This window comes from Notamacropus eugenii, chromosome 3 (genome assembly GCF_028372415.1).
Source record: "Notamacropus eugenii isolate mMacEug1 chromosome 3, mMacEug1.pri_v2, whole genome shotgun sequence".
Lineage (NCBI taxonomy): Eukaryota > Metazoa > Chordata > Mammalia > Diprotodontia > Macropodidae > Notamacropus > Notamacropus eugenii.
Window position 1 is genome coordinate 332,527,396 of NC_092874.1, and position 22,768 is coordinate 332,550,163.

At 34.7% G+C, this 22,768-nt stretch overlaps 1 protein-coding gene across 1 annotated transcript in view; it reads right to left on the reverse strand.

Moving 5' to 3' along the window:
* UBE2R2 (ubiquitin conjugating enzyme E2 R2) overlaps window positions 1-22,768 on the reverse strand; it is a 125,339-nt gene that overhangs the window by 35,994 nt on the left and 66,577 nt on the right. The window contains exon 2 of the mRNA XM_072597014.1: window positions 4,997-5,083. Within this exon, the coding sequence (XP_072453115.1) occupies window positions 4,997-5,083 (87 nt within the window). The remainder of the gene's footprint in view (window positions 1-4,996; window positions 5,084-22,768) is intronic.

The window sequence follows — 22,768 nt, forward strand, 5'->3', positions numbered from 1 at the left end:
AAGATTCAAGAAAAGCATAAAAAAGAGAAATCATATGGGATTCAATAAGGTCAAACTGTTTATATTCCTACATGGGAAAATGATACTTGTAACTCCTAAAAATCTTTTTCATTATCTCATTATTACAGAAGTTAGAAGGAAAGCACATGTATGAGTTGGATACGATGGCATAATTCACTTTAAAAAGTAAAATTAAGGAGTAAGAAAGAGAAATACACTGGGAGAAGGGGAAAGGGAGAAGCAGAATGAGGTAAATCATCTGATATAAAAGAGACAAAAAAGAGCTTTAACAGTGGAAGAAAAGATGAAGGAGGGGAAGGACAGTGCATGAACCTTACTCTCAACGGAACTGGCTCAAAGAGAGATTAACATATACACTCAGTTAGGCATAAGAATCTATCTTACCATATAGGAAAGTAGAAGGCAAAGGGGATAAAAGATGGGGGGAGGAGGGCCCACTGATAGAATGAAGGGAACTATATTATTATAACTCTGAAAAAAATTTTACAGCAAGTTTCTTTGACAAAGACCTCATTTCCCAAATATATACAGAACTGAGTCAAATTTATGGAAATGAGAGCCATCCCTCAACTAATAAATCATCAAAGGATATAAGCAGGCAGTTTTCAGATGAGGTAATCAAAGCTATCTAAAGTCCTAAGAAAAAACACTCTATATCACTTCTGATTAGAGAAATGCAACATTTTCACATTTTCTTCCATTTTTTCATTCTTTTGATTTTGTTTTATTGTTTCTTGATGTCATAAAGTCATTAGCTCCTATTTGCCCAAAATTAACTCTGAACTACCACATCATACCTATCAGATATGGAAATATGACAGAAAAGCAAATTGACAAATGTTGGAAGGGATGTGGGAAAATTAAAACACTGATGTACTATTGGTGAAGCTGTATACTGATGCAATCATTCTGGAGAGCAATTTGGGACTATGCTCAAAGGGCTATAAAACCATGCATACCCTTTGACCAAGCAATACCACTACTAGATCTATATCCCAAATAGATAAAAAAACACAAAAAGGAAAAGGATTTATATGTAAAAAGTATTTATAGCAGCTCTTTTAATGGTGGCAAAGAATTGGAAACTGAGGAAATGCCCATCAACGGAGCAATGACTAACATGATGTTATATATGATTATGATGGAATACTATTATGCTATAAGAAATGACAAGCAAGATGCTCTCAGAAAAACCTAAAAAGACATGACATGTAGCAAGACACATTGCAAAGTAAAATGAGCAGAATCAGAAGAACATTGTATATAGTAACAGCAATATCGTATAATGATCAACTATGAATGTGAATTATTAGCTCTTCTCAGCAACACAATGATACAAGGCAATTTTGAAGGACTTATCATGAAAAAAGCTAGCCATCTCCAGAGAGGAACTGATGGGAGTCTGAATGCAGACTGAAGCATCCTTTTTCCTTAGGTTTTGTTGTCTGTGTTGTCTTTCATATCATAACTAACATGGAAATATATTTTACATGACTACACCTATAGCAAATTGCTTGCCTTTCTCAATGGGAGGGAGGGGAAAAAACGGAGAGAGGGAAGAGATGAAAAGGCACAAATTACAATCATAATAAATCTGACAGAAATTATTTAAACAATATATTGACAAAAAAACATGGTTTAATAAAATGGAAAACAAATTACCCAGGGGGTTAACCTCCCTCTTTGATAAAAACTGCCAGGAAAACTGGAAAGCAGTCTGACAAAAATTAGGCTTAAATCAACACCTTACACCATACTCCACAATATATTTTAAATGGATAAGTGACCTTAATATTAAAGATCATATTATAAAAAACAGTAGATCACATGACTTAACAGCTATGAGTAAGAAATGTATTCTTAACCAAACAAGAGATAGAAGCAATTACAAAAGATTTTTTAAAAATCTTTTATTACTTAAAACTGAAAAACTTCTGCACAGATAACATTAATGAATCTAGGATAAGAAGGGAAAGGTCAAATTGGAAAAAAAAATCTTTATAAAGGATTGGTTTTATACATACATACATACATACATATGTACATATATACACACACATATGACTAAAAGTCATTCTCCAATAAATAAATGGTCAAAGGATATGAATCATTTTCAAAAGAAGAACTGGAAAGTATTCACAACCATATGAAAAAAATGCTCTAAACCACTAATAATAATAAGAAACAATTCTGAGGTTTTATATTCTGCAAATTCACACACTGTAAATTAGCCCCCCCCGCCCCCCAAGAAGGCAACAACATGAGAGGGGTTATGGAAAGATAGGCATACTATGCATTGCTGGTACAGCTGTGAAATGGTATGACTCTTTTGGAAAGCAATTCAGAATTATGCAAATAAAGTAACTAAAATAGCCATATCCTTTGAATCAGAGATTTTAATACTAGGCTTATACCCCAAGAAAGCTATCAATGAGAAAAAAGTTCCTACATAATCCAAAATATTTATAGTAGCTCTTTATGTGATAAGAATTGGAAACAAAATAGATGTCCATCAACTGAGAAACAGCAAGGGTGAGATAAATACAAAGAAGCATGGAAAAAACCATATGAACTGATGCAGAATGAACAGAGAGGAGGAAATAATAATACAGTAACTACCAACAATGAAAATGGAAAGAATGACAACAACAAAAATAAATGTAATAAAATTATAAAGATCAAAAAGGATTTGAATGTAGAGATATGGGAAAACACTCCCAATCTACCCTTTTGTGGAAGTGGGAGATCCACAACTGTTACACAATGTACATGGTTTCAAATTTTTTCAATATGTCAATCAGCTGTCAGTCAATCTCTGAATAAATACTACTTGTCATATATGATGACTCTCTGGAAAGTAGAAGGCTACATGGGATACTATGGTAATATGAGAAACAGAAAACTAATAAAAAATTTATTTTAAAAATCTATCAACTCTGAAGAATGAAAAAAGGGGTAAAATAAAGAAAACATAAATCAGCTTTATTAGATATGTTTAAAAATCAAAAAAGGTCCAAAAACCACCTCAACCAACAAAGACTTTGATTTCCTAGGCAAACAGCAAAAGGTGTTACACAAGTGTAGAAATAAGTTTAAAACAGAAATTCATTTGCAAAAAAAAAAAAAATTATGGAAGATGAAGTCAGAAGATTAATCATAAGCAATGTTCTTGCAAAAAACAAGATAGTGCTTCATAAACCTTTAACTATTTAAATATCCCCTAGTAGCTCATTAAATATTTTTCTTAAGTAAATAAAAGCACTGCATTTAGAGTTTAAAGACATGAGTTCAAATTCCAGGCCAAACTTTGGTCAATTCACTTCATCTCTCTGGGCTTCAAGTCTCTTTATATAATATCAATAACAAGTTTAAAACTGATGTCCATTAAGAACTTCTGTGAAAACCAATAAACCTCAAACCCAACAAACAAAATGTGTCTCAGCAAGTGAAAAGAGAGGTTTGAACTCATGATCAGTGAGTCTTTTTGCTTCATTGTACTTCTTTGTTACAAGACAAGGTTCTGTGGGGTTAGGAAATATTGGGAAATGACAACAATGATAAAAATAAAAGCAACACTTAAAAAAATTTTAAGATACAAAGAAAAAAAGCAGCACCTAATGAAAAAAGGTAATATCAGAAATTTTTTTTACTTGACTGAATATTTATTACAAGAGATTTTTGTCTTTTTCTTCCCCCAATGGGGGAAGACACTAGAAGGGGGAGAAAATAAATTTTTGTTACTTGAAAAAGTTAAATTTTAAAAGTTAATATTTAAAAGTTAATAAAAATAAAAAAGCTGGATCCAAAAAAACAACATGCACAATGACTATAATTCTGTAAAGAAAGGCAACAAACCTCAGGGCAAATTCAATAGACAACATCAGTACCAACTTACTCAAGTTAAAGCACACATCTTTTTCTCTTAACTATCTTTTTCTTTTAACTACAAAAGACAAAACTGACATTTTATTACTGCAATCATTCAATTTGGTGGTTTTGCTAAACTTTTGGGGGAATGTATTTTGTTGAAAGCATCTTGTCTGGGCAGTCAAAAGGCATACTATATCAAAACAAAATGCATCAATAAAAATAGACAGGAATAATACAAAGTATTTTTAGTAAAGGTACTTTCAGATAAACTGAAGTGCAGAATTAGAGCTGGAAGAAATTTTGGAGATAAATTCATAGAATCTTGGCACTAGTAGAGACCTCAAACCTAGTTCAATATATATTTGAACCAGAATGTCTTCCTCAGTGTTTGACAAATGACTATCAAACTTCAGCTTGCAGACCCTAGAAGGGGTATATTGATATAGTTGATAGAAAATTTTTCTTTTCAATTCAATTCAATGACCTTGCATCTGATTTGTCAACTTGGCCTAGGACGTACTGTGTGGCCTAGTATCCATTTCAGATGTTAGAGAACGGTAAATGCCGGCTACAAAAAGGATTTTTTACTGCTTCATATATCAGCCTTAAAAGAGGGACACTTATCTTCTGTTGTAATTGGCAGTCCCAAAGAACCTCATCTTGTATTTATTGCAAAAGAGGCTCTCAATTGTTCAGCAACAACTCTTTAAAGGAGACCAATACAAATAGGCTAGGAAATTTTCCCCCAAAAAGCTAAATCTCAGGTCATGGTCACAGGTTCACCCTTGCTTCACTGTGAGGTCAGAAGACAGGTACAAAAATGCATTTATCTAGCTTTTTAAATAAAAATTTAACTGCTAACACATAAGTGTTTATATACTGAAGGAAAAACGAAAGGTAAAAAGGTAAAATTTTACAGAGATAAATTCCTAACAGACCACTCAATGAACCCTGAAAATATTATCCTCATTTCTGGGTTTTTACTAAAGTCTATTGACTTTTTAATATGATAGCTCCTATGAAGAGCTACCAATAACTGTCACAACCTAAGGATACTTCGAAGTAAAAACACAAGAAGAAGAGAGAAACTTGTGGTACCACTTACCTCATAAATGTTAGGGTGCCACATTTTGGTCAGGAATCTGAAGGTAGGTGGTGAATATGGATAGTCAATAGGAAATTTAATATGAGCCTAGAAAAGACAAAAAAGCAAGTAAATTATAAGACCTTGGTATTTATTTCCTTAACTAATCCCACTAAAGCACAGTAAGACAGTTTGCTCTTATTGAACACAGTACAAGATTTCAGTTCATTAAGCTACAAGTCAAAAGTTCCAATTCAGACTGGCCCCAAGTACCACGAGAAGTACTTCTACTTTAAATCGTTTTCAAGTGTTTCCAGATGCTTATTAAAATCATCATGCCAGTTATTTTTCAAAATGAACTTTAAGAATATGATAAAACACAAGTTTACCAATTCTTAGCTTATCTTTAGACAATTTAACCTTGCTGAGCCTCAATTTCCTTACCTGTAAATGACAATCCCTACAGTTTACCTTACAGGACTTTTTGTAATGATTTTGTAATGATTAGATGAAATTAGATGTGGTTTTACTTTGTAAACTGTTGTGATAAAATGCACAGTATTATTCTATTACACAAAATTTGTTACTATTTTTTCTAAATGAACACTGATTAATTGTATATAACAATAATGGGATGTACAAAGAAAAAGATATGTTATATTTTTGTATTTAAGAGGAAGATACCTTTTAAAAATATAATTCATCAGCATTCTGTGAAGAGTAGGACTTGAGCAGTGTAATATTAATAAATAAAGCATTTATATAGAGTTTTAACACTTGCAAAGCACTTTAAATATTATCTCATTTTATCCTGACAACAATCCTGGGAGGCAGATGCTATTATTAACATCCCTATTTTTACAGATGTGGAAAGTGAAGCAGAGGTTACGTGACTTGCCCAAAACCACAAAGCTAATCAGTGTCCAAGGCAGAATTTGAACTCAGATCTTCCGGACTCCAAGTCCTGCACTCTATTCACTACACCACCTTTCTGCCTATGAATATCAGTCCATGTTTCCAGTATTCAGAATAAAGGGAAAGCAGTAAAACTTCTGGGACACACTTGTAGCTGAAAAGGAGGAAAGTTTTCTTTTCCTTTTTACAGCACACCTATAATCCCACCAAGAATGATGCCAGGGGTTTTATTTCATATATATTTCACATATGTTCACCTATACATCTCTCAGAACAGAACAATCTAAAACTCTTGGAGGCCAGTTGTGGAAGGCATACCAAAAACAGAATGGACAAAGCAATAGAGTAAGAGGCTTGAGTCCAATTTGATGAAAGGAACATGAACCAAGGGACAGAGTCTTATGATGAAATTATGATATTCTGGGAAAACATAAGATTATAGACCAGTAGACAGCTACCTCACTTCAGGTAATCAAGAGATCAGACACCACTTTACAAAAAACATCTGCAAAAAGGCTGAAGTCTTAAAAGATCATGTACTGTATACATTTATAATTCATAGAAGATGATGGTTAGAGACATATAGCCCCAACAATGTGTTAGAGAGTAAGTACTAGAAGGATCTTATGGAGAATATTTCTATCAAAATACAGCTTGAAAGGAAGACAAATTTGGGTATAGCAAATGGAAATGGGGAAAGATGTCAAATCTGCCTCAATCTGACAGAAATCTCTAATCTCTTTAGCTTTGGGAGTTCCAAGAGAACAGTTGCCAACCAATCACAAAGCCTTACCACTCCCTTAGGAGCTATTAAAAAGCCCCATTTTCCCTAAATCATCTATAATCACAAAACATGCCAGTGCCTAAAGGCATTTGCTTACTCAATAATGATAAAGAAACAAAGTGATCGGAAGTCAAAGTGAGTCACCATAGAGGTGCCAGAGATTATACCACTGAACATCAGAGAGGCCTAATAAAGTTCATTTGTATGCATCATTCAGTTATAGGAGCAAACAAAGCAGCTGAGCTAAGACAGACAGAAAGATGAACTTTAAAGATAAGTATAACACAAGTGATGAAATTGATTTCCAAAGTAATGTGATCAGAAAGTTTATCTAAGCTATAAAACAATTAAGATTGCAGAATAATTAGTGGTTTGATATTCAAGGAAAACATCTACTGTACTTTAAAGGCAAAGCATTCAAAAAACCAATAGACATTTAATAACTTTCAAAGAGCTAGTAGAGAAGGTAGGTGCCCATCAACCGAGGAACAGCTGAACGAATTGTGTTATATGAATGTAATGGAACTGTACCATAAAAACTAGTATGAACAAGTCAGAGAAACTTGAGAAAATGTGTATGAACTGATGAAGGGCAAATAAAACAGAACCAAGAGAACATCTGACACAACGAAAACAAGCAAGTAAAATACAATTGAAAGACTTCAAAATTATGATCAACACAACACAGCAACTACTTTTAACTTGAAGAGAACTGATAGCAAAAAAAGGTTTCTCGCTTTTTAGCAGACAGGAAGTACAAATCGACACAATATGAAGCAAATATTTTCAGACATAGTCAACGTGGGGAGGTGTTTGAGAAGGTGATGTTAACTGTACTTTTTGTTACAAAGGAGGTTCAGGAGAGGGGGGTTTATTTAGAAGGTAAAAGTGATATAAAATCATTTTTTAAAAAATTTTGAAGTTTCAAGTCTATCTTTTTTTTTTTAATGATGAACAGTGTCTTTTCGGCTAACTTTTCCTACAAATAACTTATGGGTCTCCAACAGAAATTTTTTTTTTAATGCTTCAGAGTCTTACTCTTATTGTTATATGAAGTAAATCTGGTTACCAAATTTAATTGTGACACAGGACATTCTTGAAAATATATGTAATATTTTGGGCTTGTATTATATAAACTTTGAAAATAAATATTATATAAATGTCATGGGATATTTAACAGAAGACTCAACTTAAATCTACAAATATGGAAAAAAAGATTTAGGACTAAATCCAGACTGCAATGTGCACAATTAGTAAGTCTATCACAGAAATAGCAAAAAGTTTTTATCCTACATTTGATTTAATCCTAATGATGAATGTATGTAATTACATGAAAATACGTATCTAAATGTACCAAAACTAAATAGCAAATACTGCTTTCTTGGGAAAAAACAAACCAAGCAACCAATGATTGGTAGATACAGTAGTCAAACATTTGACAAGCATTTTTTCACCTTGCAGTCCAGATGAGCACACTTTCTGTTGCTTAAAAAAAAAAAAATCCAAAGTAGTCTGGGGAAAAAATTAAGTAATCATTAATTCAGAAGTTGTTTCTATAATTATTACCACTTCAGATTTGGCGTAGTAGAATTAAGATCTCATGGTAAAATCAAAGACAAGTATTTCCTATAAAGTACTGAAAACAAGATCACAGATGAAATTTGACAAGGCAAGCAAACATAGGAAAGATCGTTTTAGCTAAATTTAAGCAATTTCTTCACCATGTAAAACATATTGATATTGTTCTCCCAAGTTGCAGCTTGCATTATACCCCAGATATCCTTCCATTTTAAAGTCTGAACATTTGGAATTTTTACTCTGGTTACTTTACAGTGATTTTTATGATTCTAGATACCTTCATGAAGGTCCAAAAGAGGACAAGTAAAAGGAACAGAAACTGAGTGAAATGACTGACTTCTAAGTCTTCAGAAGGCAACCAACAAATTCTTAGAATTGTGGGAGGGCAGAATGTGCATAAAGAGATTAGAAGCAAAAGGAAAACTTAAAAGGTACATTCAGAGTACACAAAGACTTTTATGAATATTTATATATTAGCTACTATATGAGTTCCTACATTTCAATCAGTTGTCTAAATCCTTGGATAATAAAAGAACTGGCAAATGTAATTACTAAGCAACTGTCAATCTGATAAAAGATTATGAAGAACAGGGAACTGCCACAGAAAGAAAGGCAAGGTTGCTCCAAATTTCAGAAGAGATTTGAATGTGTACAATATAGTAAATCTGATTCTTGGCAAAATTCTACAATAGGATGGTTTATGAACATCTGGAAAAGAAAGAAGTGATCACAAAGAAACGGGTTACTATCTCTCTATGATGCTGTATTGCTCAATGTTTTTAGCAATGAACTGCATGAAAGCATAGATGGCATATTATCAAATTTGTAGGTAACAATAACATGGATAACAAGCCCAATGACAGACTCAGAATTTTAAAAAATGACAATATAGAAAGATGAACTGAATTTACCAGGATATATATTAGGAGTAAATGTAAAGTCTTACCCTTAGGTTCAAAAAGTCTGCACAAATTTGAGATAGACTAAGTACAACTAAACAACAGTCTATGCAACCTTAGGCTACATTAATAGTAACAGAATCTGGAACAAAGGAGATTCCAGTTTCATTTGCCTCCAATCTGATGAAACCATAACTGGAAAAGTCAGCTCAGTATCGAGTGTTACATTTTAGAAAGAATACAGACAATCTGAAGAATATTCAGGAGAGACCAAACTGCTGAATATAGAACCTCAAAACTATACCATGAGGAGAAATGGAACTAGGAATGCTTTGTCTAGAAATGAGAGTTATCTGATAAATGTTCTCAACTATCTGAAGGCTGTCATATGGACAGATGGCCCCCAATCTGTTGGTGAAATTATTTTATATCTCCCTCTCCCCCCCCAAAAAAATCTTTTTAAAAAACTGGGTTTTTGAAGTAATTGTCACAAGTCCAGCCACTGCTCCTGGTCATTTAAATGACAAGGAGGTATAGCGTGGAAAATATGCAACAGTCCCATAATTCAAGTCAACAATTATTAAGTGCCTACTTTGTGCCTGAGACTGTGCTAAGGACTGAATCCATCTAAACAGGCATGAGTGAAGAAGAATACAGTATAAGAAGATTAGAAAAGTAGGTTGGAGCCAGGTTACAAAGGAAAACTTATATAGATCCTGGAAGTAAAAGGAGGATAGAATTAAAAAATCCACTATCATTAATATTGATAATCTTTCTTTTGTTTTATCAACCAAGTTCACAAGGTCAAAAAAGAACAGATTAGTCAAACAGCTAATTCTTTTTTAAAACTTCCACTATTATAATCAATACCAGATCACACAAAAAAGGAGAGGGTAATTATTCTTTCCTTATGACTCACATATGGTTTTATATATGTATATATAATATGCGTGTGTGTATATATTATATATATATATAAAAATAATGTGTATGGATGTATATGATTATGTCTGTATACACACTTTTTTTTTTTTTAATTCTTGTTGGACTTGTGTCCAAGTAGCATTATTCTTTGAGGCTTTGCTTGTGGATGTTTTTGAGTGATTCTTTTCTGTGTTTGTTTCTTGAAATTTCCTATCACCATATTAACTCTTTATGGTGAGATTTTTTTTTTTCTTTGCTCATTCTACCAGCCTACTTCCTAACTTTGGACTTTATGTTAGTGCTGGGCTCTGCACACTTCTGGAAAACTGTCTGGCCTAAGTGTCTGTGCTCTTATTTTCTATTTTGCTATCACAGATCAGGCTAGAGACCTACAAGCTTTCTGTACCCCCAAAGTAGTGTGTTGGGTAATGTCTATTCACTGCCCTCATCGCCTGAGTTCCACAAGTTCCTGACCCAGGTTTGGGTCTGCTGACTTGTCCCTGATTGGGATTTCAGTTAGTGCAGTTGGAAGCAGTCACTATTAGTCTGCTGAGAGGTCCTACAAGTTCAGAGTGACTGAACTGCCAGGTCCTCTTTGGTCTGAGACTCCCGTTACTTCACTGCAAGGTCACACGCTAGGCTGAAGGCTGGCACTAAGTTGCTTCTCTGCTGCTGGAAGCAGAGTCCCACAAATACATTTCTGAAACTTGTTCCTTGCTTAGGACACAGCTATTCTCTGCCCTATATCTGTGACTGGAATTGGGTAGTGGATGACAAGCTGCCGAAGATCACCAATTCCTAAACCCAGAACTAATTCAGAGATTCCCTGTATCTATTTCTGCCCTTCTGCCCAGTCTCCACTATTTTTTCAGTCCCCCCAGTGATATAATATTCCACAGCTGCTGAGTACGTCAGTCAGATTCTTTCCCCACTGCCCACAGACATCTCTGTCTTCCTAAGCTGCCTTAGCTGGAAAAATGATTCACTGTGACTTTTTTGAGGGGCTTTCCCAATCAGAATTCAATCAGATAAGATTCCTAGACTGTGGTAGAAGACAGGCAGTGGGAATCTAGGCTGTATAGTTTCCTCTTAAGCTTCTATCTTGACTCTGCCTCAGAGAAGAATTATTCTTATACAAGATTAAAAGCTAACCCAAATATACAGGTTCTCAATTCTGTCACTACTCCCTCTTCCAATCCACATCACTTCCTAAAACACTGATTTCATCAGGCAGCTCTCCCACTGTCACCTAGGGCTAGCTTTTAAATTTGGACAAGTAAACTCTAAAAATGTATATACTTCCATACTTGTCCATGTCAATTTTTTTGTTCCTTTTGTCTTTATTTTTCATTAAATATCCCTTTTGGGGAGAAAAAGCTAAATCAGATTAGTTGCAGAAACCAAAGGAACTAGGTTAACATGAACTTGTAAACCCATGAAGAAAAGGGATAACTGTGGACATTGGAAATTTACTACTTCATCTCCAAGCACATCAGATCCCCTCCCTAGAGACTACAGTCCTTCAATGTAACATTTATTTACAGAATATTTATAATACAGAAGGGATTTTATCTTTGTCTAATCATAGAGATAATACATGTATAAAAACAATAATAACATAAGGATGACAGTAACTAAATACCAAAGGAAAGATACAAAGAATGGAAGCAAAGAAAAGGGAGGTGGGGGGAGAGGTTACTGCTAGCTGCAAAGCTTCAGCAAAGAAATAGCATTTGTGTCAGGCTTTGAAGATGAGTGTCTAGGTTCAAGGAATTAACATGAATGAAGGAATACAAACTTAGTTATCAAGAATTAGAAAGTCTAGTTCATCTGGAGCATACTAAACGATAATAATGGTACATTATGGCCAAATGATGAAATGACTAGCTCTATACTATGAAGAAACTTGAAATTATGTCTAGGGTAACTGGGGAGACCCAGATTTCTAGGCCCTATGTTCTGTCCCCAAACAGGAACATCCATCTTCTTCTTCACCTCTAATCCAAATCAAGATCCAGGTCGAGTCTCCACCAGACCTTTTCTTAATACTTTTTCTTACCACTTCAACTGACCGCTTTTCTCTACATCATACTTTTGGTTAGAACTGCTTAGTAATTTGACTTATTACTAAAATTTAATTTTGTTACCATAGTAACTATTATTAAAATACCACTTTATTACCCTAGGAGTTTTTGTTATTAGATTACCAGACTTGTTTAATGATATATAACTAATCAAAAGAAAATGACTTAATCCACACATTTAAAAAAAATGGATAAAGGAAAAACTTGTTTTCTGAGGTATGACATATTACTTGAATAAACAATTCACTGAGTCAATACATGAGTACATCTATACTGGGCCCATAACTGCCAGGGAATAGTCAGCACACATTTAGGAAATAATGTAGCACATACAATGATCCCAAATGTTTCCTGAAATAAAAATCAACCTAATTAACAACAATATTATACGATTAATGTATGCACGTGTCCTTAAAATGAAACACTACAACCTCCCAAGACTCAGAATTTCAAGTTACCCAAAAGGAGTCATAGGCTAGCTGTAAGTAGGCTGCAGCATATAAACAATGACGACTTATATGCAGATATCACTGAGCAAATGCCTGATCAGTAAAGATAGTAGGACCAATTATATATGAGATCAAGGGATAACAGATGGACTGTCCAAATGCTATATTTGGTATAGCTATTACACAGAAAGTTTGTACAAGAATCACAGAGGATGAGAAGACAGATGGGTTAAAATCTGTATTATTAGAGGGAATGCTTACACAGATGAGAACATAGATCCAAAATTTAAACAGATTTAAGTTTATTAATTTCATTTATATAATTGTCATTATTTCATTCATCTATGTACAGTTTTTTTCTCTCAAAACAGATAATACATTCTGTCCCAAAGGAATTTACATTTAAAATATCCTCTTGGTCAAAAAACTCAACTTATATAGATCTAGCTCTACATTTACATTAAGAATTCTACTCTTAAGGCTACATTTAATAGTAAGGTAACTTTCAGTCCAAATAATTCTCTCACCTTGGCCAGATTTTGTAGATCAATTTAGTCTACTGAGAAATCCAAGGCAATCAGCACAGACCCAAACTCAAGCCAACCCATATTTTCCTCAGTCCTCTGAACAAAAGATGATACACTCCCAATCAATGCCTTGGCACCATTTGAAACCGGATTGTCATCTTCAAAATCAGTCCCAATCTACATTAAATGTTTCTAGAATCTAGAAAATAAATGAACAACCCATTTTCTTGAAAGAATTCTAGTCTGCTTCGCTCTTGTTATCTAACCTCAGGTTCATGAACTTTGGGGGGACTGAGGGGGAGAGGACTACATATTTATTTCTAGTAACTTCTAACTACATTTTAGTATTGCCTTCAAATATTTTTTTAAAAGCAGTGAGATTTGAGAGCCCAGGTCCTCCAAAAGTGCTCTTTCCTCCTGATCATACTGCTTTCCCAACAAATTAATGTTATGTTGCCCCTCTTAGACTGTAAATTCCTTGAAGGTAGGTTTTATTGTTGTCTTTCCTTAAACCTCCAGCTCTTAGCACAGTGCCTGGCATACAGGATACTTAATAAATGTGTCTTGGCTTGACTTTTGCCCTGCCTCAACAAAAGAAGTTTGTTTTGACTGAATGTTCATTGATAAGGTTAGTTTGAATGTTCTTTTATAGGTTAGTGGTTTGAACCATCACAGAAACAGAAATAAGTTGAAAACTTTTTCCCCAAAGAAAAAATTTTATAAATAATTGCCAGTCCAGTCCACAAAAATCAATATAAAACTTAATGTACCTGAAGCACAGTTCTATTTTACCCACTACAATAGAAGTAAACTTTCTATGGGAAATTATGTTCATTTTCAACTAAATACATGGTACAAATTGTCCTAGAACTCCTACAGATAGAATGAAGCTACTATCCAAGTTCCAAGTCACTGTTAGGAACTATACTATATGTCTGAGGCACAACAGACCAGGGAAGCTACTGAGGGGCTAAACAGTATCTCCTAAACAGGAGATCCAAGGTGTAGAGATAAAATAACTGTGTGTAGGAGGAAGAAAAGAATACTTCTGAAGAAAAGTAAAAGTAAAAAGCTTCCCACCCCCCCTTCATGTTCTTCCCCCACACTTAAGTGAGGTAGAGACAGTCACAAATACCTGTCACTACTAAGTATATCTGGGTACACAAAGAACTGAAATAAAATCCATCTATATTTCAGAGAAAATACCAGACTACTGTAGAAGTTTCATCAGAGATGGAGGTGAAGAACAGAATGGGACCCGAGAGACATGACTATATACTATAACAGAAGCCAAAGGTTCTTTTTCAAAAATCTGGGTTTTCTTCTTTTAAATTCTTCCTCTCCTCAAATAAGTAAATTCTATTAAGACTCTACTCTCGATCAAAAACAGGAATGGAAAAGGAATGCAGCCAAAAAAAAAAAGATTAAGAAAGAGAGAGGGAAATTTCATTTTATGGCCGCAAGGAAGGGGAGTTCCCACAGCAACCAAGTTACCTAGTTAGAGCAGCTACTCCCAAATGCATATTAAAGAAACATCTAAATCGGGGTCATACAAAGACGAAACTGCCTTTACATATTCCCAAGGAAAGTTCATAGATTCTATAATTTCTAGTTAGGCCTTTCTTAAATAAAGGCTACAATAATCATTCCACACTGTGAAGCTTACTAATAGGTTCTCAAAAAGTTACACCTAGCAAACAGTGAGAGAACTTGCCTAATTTACATATCCCTTGCCATTCTAAAGAATCAACTACATAGAGAGGCCTGCATTTAAGGCAGCGTATTTCCCTAGCAAAGGTGGTAAGAGGTAGAAATTATTAAGTCAAATATAAAGGTCTGATGTTCAACTTTTTATATAAATGATTATGAATTATCGTTATCCTTTCTGCCTGGAAGGCTGAGTGGATTGCTTAAACTGGGGAGTACAGAGCTTAGCAGGGCTACTAAACTAATCTGGCATCAGCACTAATTTCAGCACCATTATGAGAAGGGGTTAGAGAAATTCCACAAAGCTGACAGGCTGGAAATGAAGCTGGTAAATTTGCATCAGGAGAGAAATTGGCCTCTGAGTAGCCACTGCACTTCCAGGCTGAGCAAAATAGAGGAATACTCAACCTCTCCTCAAGATCACCAAGAGTATATATAGCTTATATTTAGAGGGAATCTAGCAAAAAGAGTGCTTGGTTTGGAACTGATGGGGTACAGGGTCAAACCAAGATCTTTGTCCCTTACCCCAAAAGAATTTTAGTCCCATTTGTCTAAAAGGCCCTGGAAAACCTCACGCTGAAAACTCCTTCGATTTCACCACTTGATCTGGCATACTCTTAAGGCCCATAAGGTTTTCATTATCCCTATGCCCTTGATCCTATCAAAAGCCCATTCTCCAGGCTACTGGCCACTCTCCATCAAGATCCTCCCTAGATTCAATCTTTATTCATCCCAGGTCATTCCCATCAAGACCATCCCTGAAACTCCCATGCTACTAGACCACCACCGGATCCGTCCCACAGTCTCTCTTTTTATAAAATCTTTCTCGTCTCCACGAAAGGGATCAGATTCAATCTAGCTTAGATTCAAATCTAGCTCAGATTGCTCTGGCCTGCTTTTTAATGACAAGCATCACAAATGGTTAGGCTTCTTAAGAGTCAACCCAATATGGCAAATCTTTAATAAACTTTGTTTTTCTTTGGTTGAAGGAAGGCTTGGGTCGAATTCATTTAAGCAGGACCCAGCGTGTCAGTCAGTATTTTGGGGTCCTGAGCACCCCGAACCCCAACAGAATCATCATGAAGACTAGGTTAAAATCCTTGCTATATGGTCCAGGCCAAGTTACTTATGCTCTACATCCTTCAGGCTACTTCCTCCCTTATTTTACATGACAAACATTAACTACAGCATGCTAACTGGAAGATCTCATCATTTTGTATCACAGATTCTTCCCATATTGGGTGGTGAAAAATAGATTGGGATCACATCACAATAAACTCCTTCAGTACATATATTTAAAAAAACCTAATTCATAAAAAAAGAAAAACATGCCTCAACTCTGCAGAGAAGAATATTTTTCTCAAACAAATGGAAAAAATTATTGCAGAAACAAACAATGGATATGATTATATAAAATTAAAGATTTTATGCAAAAGAAAGTAATTTATCTAAAATTTTTAGAAAAAGAACAATTTGAGGGAAAAATTACCACGTATATGTATATACCGAGCACTAACTAGGCAACTTAAGTCTTAAAGACTGCCTGGGAGGAGAAAGTGGCTCAGAGGGCTAAACTGCATATCACACAACTATTAAGAGTCAAACAGCAGAACCAGAACCTAGAAATTCCAGATTACAAAAAAATTTTAAAACCCACAATCCAAACAACCCTAGCAGATGGTCCTCTATCCACTGAGAAAAGCTGCCTCCCAACAATATAGTAAATAATATCAGAAAAGGGTCACACATCGAAAAATACCTATTTCCCAATGAAGGAATGTTAGAAAATTACTTAAAAGGGCCATTTTCTTTAAAGTTTTATTTTTAGTGATAAGGCTTGTAACCATACCTATGCTTTCCTTGGTACAGGGAACTCCCAGTAAAAAACTTCCTTCTACCACTGCAGGTTCATACCTGTTTAACTCACAGTATTCTAGAGAGCCTAGAACACAATGAGTTAAGTGACTTGTCCAGTCACACAGCCAACTTGTACCACAGGACTTGAACCTAGGTTTATCTGGCTCTGAGATCATTTCCTTATACACTACTCTACACTGTTCTCATTCAATTGTACTGATACTTTGCTTTTATATAAATCTCCTTTTGCAACTATAATTCTCCACCTTCCCCTAAGCAGGAAGCCACTTCTTTTAAAAGAGTAAATAAAAAAGAGAAAAATAACAGTTCAGTAAAGCGAACAAACATATGATGACACCTGAAATATATGCAATATTTCACACTCTTCGTCCCCCTACCATTTTAAAATGAAAATGCAGCGTGCACTTCCTCAACTCCTCTCTGGGATCAAACTTGGTCATTAAAAATGATGACTATCAATAATCAAATGAAAAAGTGCTCATATGTCTTGGTAATCAAAAATGTACCATCTTGAACCCACTAGGATGTCTTCTCCACAACCCTGATAGATACAATTAAATGTAGCTAGGAAAGACAGTCTAGTATTTTCACAGTGAGGTTGGAAACCAATGAAAACATTTAAGAGCAATATGTATTAATAAAATCACAAAACTGATTATACTTTTTGGCCCAGTGACTCTAGGGAATATAGCTCATAAAATAACATTTAAAAGAGAAAAGAATATTTTTATAAAAAAAATATTTAAGCTATTTATGATAACAAAAAACCCTATGAATCAAAAAATTGGCTTAATTATGGTATATTTGTGCTATATTACCATAAAAATGATAAATATGAATCTAAGAAATTATGGAAAAACCTATTATGAAGTGCTGTCAAGTGAAACAAATAATGAAAACTATATACTACTGACATATATAACCAAAAAGCCAGAAGTGGCACTTCACACAGAAAAGAAGTATACTGAGGCAACAACATTTTTCCTTGCTGACTGCCTACTTAACATATTTGGCTCTCTTTTATGAAATGTAACATCTTATTGCTTATTTTGCATTTTATTAAATTATGTGTTTTATTGGCAGATAAGATTACCATATTAAATTTTAAAAGTGAAAAGTGATGTGCCCGAACAATGTAAACTTTCTAAATGGGAAATAATTTTCACAGGTATATATAAAATATATAGGGCAAAACAGTAACCAGTCACATAAAATGGTACTTAATGACATAGTATCATGTTCTTATCTTACTTCAAAATTCTTGCTTTATTTTTACTGCAACAAATTAGTAGATAAAGGAACACCATCAAGGTCATGAAATACAGCAGGACTTCTATGAGAAGAATTATAACTACTTGATGACATTTGAGAAACTGATCCAAGGATGTCTGTTTTGCTGCCTTTTTCTCATTGCAAATTTCCCTGTAGAAAGCAGAGGATTATAGGTCATATTGTTGGTCACTTTGCTACCTTAAAAAAGTTAGATTTTTTGAAATGTTCTCCCACCTATAACAAGTAGCTTCACCCTGCTTCTATGTTATACAAGACATACTTGCCTTCAAATACACATGAACCTTGCAATCCTTGCAGCACAGAATTCTCCACTGTTTCACATTTCACCAAGTTACTGGTTTACAGAAAAAATTATCAAAGCATCAATTTGAACAGTGGCCAAATTTTTCTATCTCAATCAAGTTCTATTCTTTGCTTTAAAACAGACTGCAATCACTGGGGCACTTCTCCCTCCCCCTTCTTTCAGCCATTTTTGCATCTAATAACAATTTTAATATAAAGCATTTATCATAATCAACAAACATTTGTTAAGCACCTACTGTTAGGTATTACACTAGCCACTGGAGATACAATGAATTTAACTTTACCACCCAAATTTCATTAGGGTCACAGAGGGAAAATAGAGTAAGAACAACAGAGGGAATGGGGAAAGTTTTATTCTATGTTGATGCTCTTGAGAGGAAATAAAAGGGGAAAATGAAACAGAGAAAATAAATGAGAAAGAAGACTGTGGGACTTCTCATTTGGTTGTTCAAGCTGAGTACACAAACATGGAGGAAGGGATGGGGAAGAAAGCATCAATTTAACTCCACTATTATCTGAACTAGACAAAGGACAGTTAAACATACACTCACAAACCCCAACAGACACACACATACAAGGTTAAACACATGCTCACACATCCCAACACATACACACCAATACACACATACACACAGACAAAATCATATGAAACAAACTTCAATTGCAAAGGTTGGGTGTTAAAGAGAAGATTAAATAGGAAAGAAAGCAATGTAAGAACCAGTAAAGCTAGTCTGAATAAATGAAAGAAAATTTCAATTACTGGTGATTTGTATTAAACACATTCCTTCTATTTCATCAGCTTTTAAAAGATGAGGGGAGAGAACTACCTCATCTATAAAACAGAAGATGATGGATTACAAAACAATTGAAAAAAATTTTTATAAGGAAGTGTACTTGAAACAAATATTTACAAAGCCAAAGTAACCAAGATTAGGAGGGAGGCAGAAAACTGGGAATTTTTACAACCAGTGTTTCTGATAGAGGCCTCATTTCTAAAATATATAGAGAACTGAGTCAAATTTATAAGAATACAAGTCATTCCCCAATTGATAAATAGTCAAAGGATATGAACAGGCAATTTTCAAAGGATGAAATTACAGCTATCTATAGTCATATGAAAAAGGCTCTCAATCACTATTAATTAGAGAAATAAAAATGAAAACAATTCTTAGGTACCATATCACGTCCATAAAAATAAGAATGGCTAACATGACAAAACAAAAAAATGATAAATGCTTGGGATGTGGGAAAATTGGAACACTAATGCACATTGTTGGTAGAGGTGTGAACTGATACAACCATTCTGGAGATCAATTTGGAACTATGCCCAAAGGGCTTATAAAAATGTGCATACACTTTGACCAAGCAATAACCACTTCTAGGGCTGTATCCCAAAGAAATAACAAAAATGGGGGAAAGAGCTGTAAATCACCACTGATTAGAGAGATGCAAATCAAAACAACTCTGAGGTACCACATCACACATCAGATTGGCTAACATGATAAAACAGGAAAAGTATAAATGTTGAAGAAGAGGTGGGAGAAGAGATGGAAAAGTTGGAACACTAATGCATTGTTGGAGGAGCTGTGAACTGATCCAACCCTTCTGGAGAGCAATTTGGAACTATGCCGAAAGGGCTATACAAATGTGCATACCCTTTCACCCAGCAATACTGGGACTGTATCCCAAATTGATCATAAAAATGGGAAAAGGACCCACATGTACAAAAATATTTATAGCAGCTCTTTTTGTGGTAGCCAAAAACTGGAAATTGGGAGGATGCCCATCAGCTGGGGAATGGTTAAACAAGTTGTGTTATATGAATGTAATGGAGTACTACTGTGCTAAAAGAAATGATGCGCAGGTGGACTTTAGAAAAACCTGGAAAGACTTATATGAACTGATGCTAAGTGAAGTGAGTAGAACCAGGAGAACATTGTTCACAGAAACAGCCGCAGAGTGTGATGACTGACTTTGACATACTTAGCCCTTCTCAGGAATGCAAGGACCTAAAACAATTCCAAAGGACTCATGAAGGAAAATGCCATCCACATTCAGAGAAAGAACTATTGAGTCAATGCAGAATGAAGCAGACTGTTTTTTATTTTGTTTTGTTTTCTTTCTCATGGCTCCTCTCATTCAAATTCTTCTATACAACAAGACTAATATGAAAATGTTTATGGGGAAATTGAGGAAGATTCTCCCCAGCCTCTTGCAGGACCGCCATATGACCCAACATGAGGAATGAAACTTACAGTTGATATGCTTAACTGAGAGAGCTAGGGGAAGCTGCAGAATTAATGAAATATGTAGCCAGGGCAAAGACACCCTTATCTTAAGAGTCATAAAATTCCTTAACGGAAGAGGTGTCTGTGTTCAAGGACTTGGCCAGTCCTTGGGCACGTACATCAAAGTTAACAGCTGGAACTTTTGGCCAGAGTTCTTTCTTTCTCCCAACTGTCCTCTTTTCCCTGAAGTTACATGTATAAAGGGACTGAGTGAGAGATGAATCTTTGAAGGTCTTTTGCTGCAGAAGCGTGGAAGCCTGCTTCTGCTCTCCCAACCAGGACCTTTGCTGACTGCTCCCCGCTTTCAGCCTCCCCAGTTGCCAAAGTGTTGGAGCTCAGATTTGGCTGGTGAAGTATACTTTTCCTTTTTCTATTCTGTCTTAACTATTATCTACTGTTTATATGTATACACTTGCTAACTTGCACTGTTTGTGGTAATAAAACTTAATTGCCTATTAAGCTTGTTTTAGTGCGTGTCATTGTATCTTAAGATCTGAACCTAAAGTAAAAGTACCATGAAGTCTACATAATCTCTTTCGATTACAATGTTTAACAGGAATGTATATGCTAAGCCTATATCAGATTGCGTACCATCTCGGGGAGGGGGGAGGTAGGTGGGGGAGAAAATTTAAAACCTATGGAAGTGAATGTTGAAAACTAGAAATATATAAATTAACTTTAAAAAATAAAATTAAAAAATAAGTATAAGAATGTGATGGAAAAAAATTTTATAACTCACATTAAAAAAATTTTTTTAATGGGGAAAGGACCCACACGTACAAAAAAATTTATAGCAGTTCTTTTTGTGGAGTCAAAGAATTAAAAACTGAAGCAATGCCCATCAATTGGGGAATGGCTGAACAAGTTATGGTATATGAATGTAATGGAATGCAATTGTGCTATGAGAAATGATAAGCGGGTGAACTTCAGGAAAACCTGGAAAGACTTATATATGAACTGATGCTGAGTGAAATGAGTAGAACCAGAACACTGTACAGTTACAGCAACACTGTGCAATGACTAACTTTGTTAGACTTAGCTCTTCTCAGCAATGCAAGGTTCTAAGAAAACTCCAAACAACTCATAATGAAAAATGCTACCCACATCCAGAGAAAGAACTACAGAGCCTGAATGCTGATTGAAGCATACTATTTGTCTTTCTTTTTTGTTTTATTGCTTCTTTCTTGTGGTTCATATCCCATTGATTGTAATTCTTCTTTACAACATAATTAATGTGAAAACATGTTTAATATGAATGTATATGTAGAGCCAATATCAGGCTGTATGCCATCTTCAGGCAGGGGGTGGGGATGGAGGTGGAGAAAATTTAAAACTCAAAAGTTTGTGGAACTGAATGTTGAAAACTAAAATTAAATTAATTTAAAAAATATTTACAGAGAATTAAAATGAAGGGCTGAAGAAAATATAGTGATATAGCAATAGTAAAAGCTGAGAGTTAAAAATAAATAACCAAGAAAACTACATTTTGGTTAAAGGAATCAAAGAAGATTAAATAATATGAATAAGCAATTATTAAAACCATGTACTTGTGGTTGTTCAATGCAACAAATTAGGGTCACCAAGTCCAGAATCAAACAAACAGTGGCATCATGTATGATAAATCTAAAGATTTCAACTACTGGTGTAAGGACTTAATTTTTTTGGTAGCTGGGAAAACTGGAAAACCATAAAACAAAAATTAGCTTTAAGCCAACATCTCTCACCATGCACCAGAATAAATTCCAAACAGATTTATGATTCATATATAAAAGATGACATAAATTAGAGAAGAATGAAGGCAGAAAATTTTCATATGTATGGCTACTGAAAGACAAGGGATAGAAAGGATCATAGGATATAAAATAGGCAGTTTTCATTACATAAAATAGAAAAGCTTTTACAGAGAGTAAAACAATATAAGTCCAAACAACACAGGAACAGTCGACTGAGGGAAAAATTTATCAACTTTTTCTGACAAAAATCTCTGACTTGCTATCGTAGATCTCTCCCCAAACCATTTTGAACCCCCAAAACCTAAAACATCAATTGGCCAATCAGAAAAGGCAGGGTGAACCACACTGAGTTCAACCTACCATAATGCTTTGCGTATTCTAGCATAACAGACATGTCTTGCTCTTTGCGTGAATTCACAACGCCCCTTCCT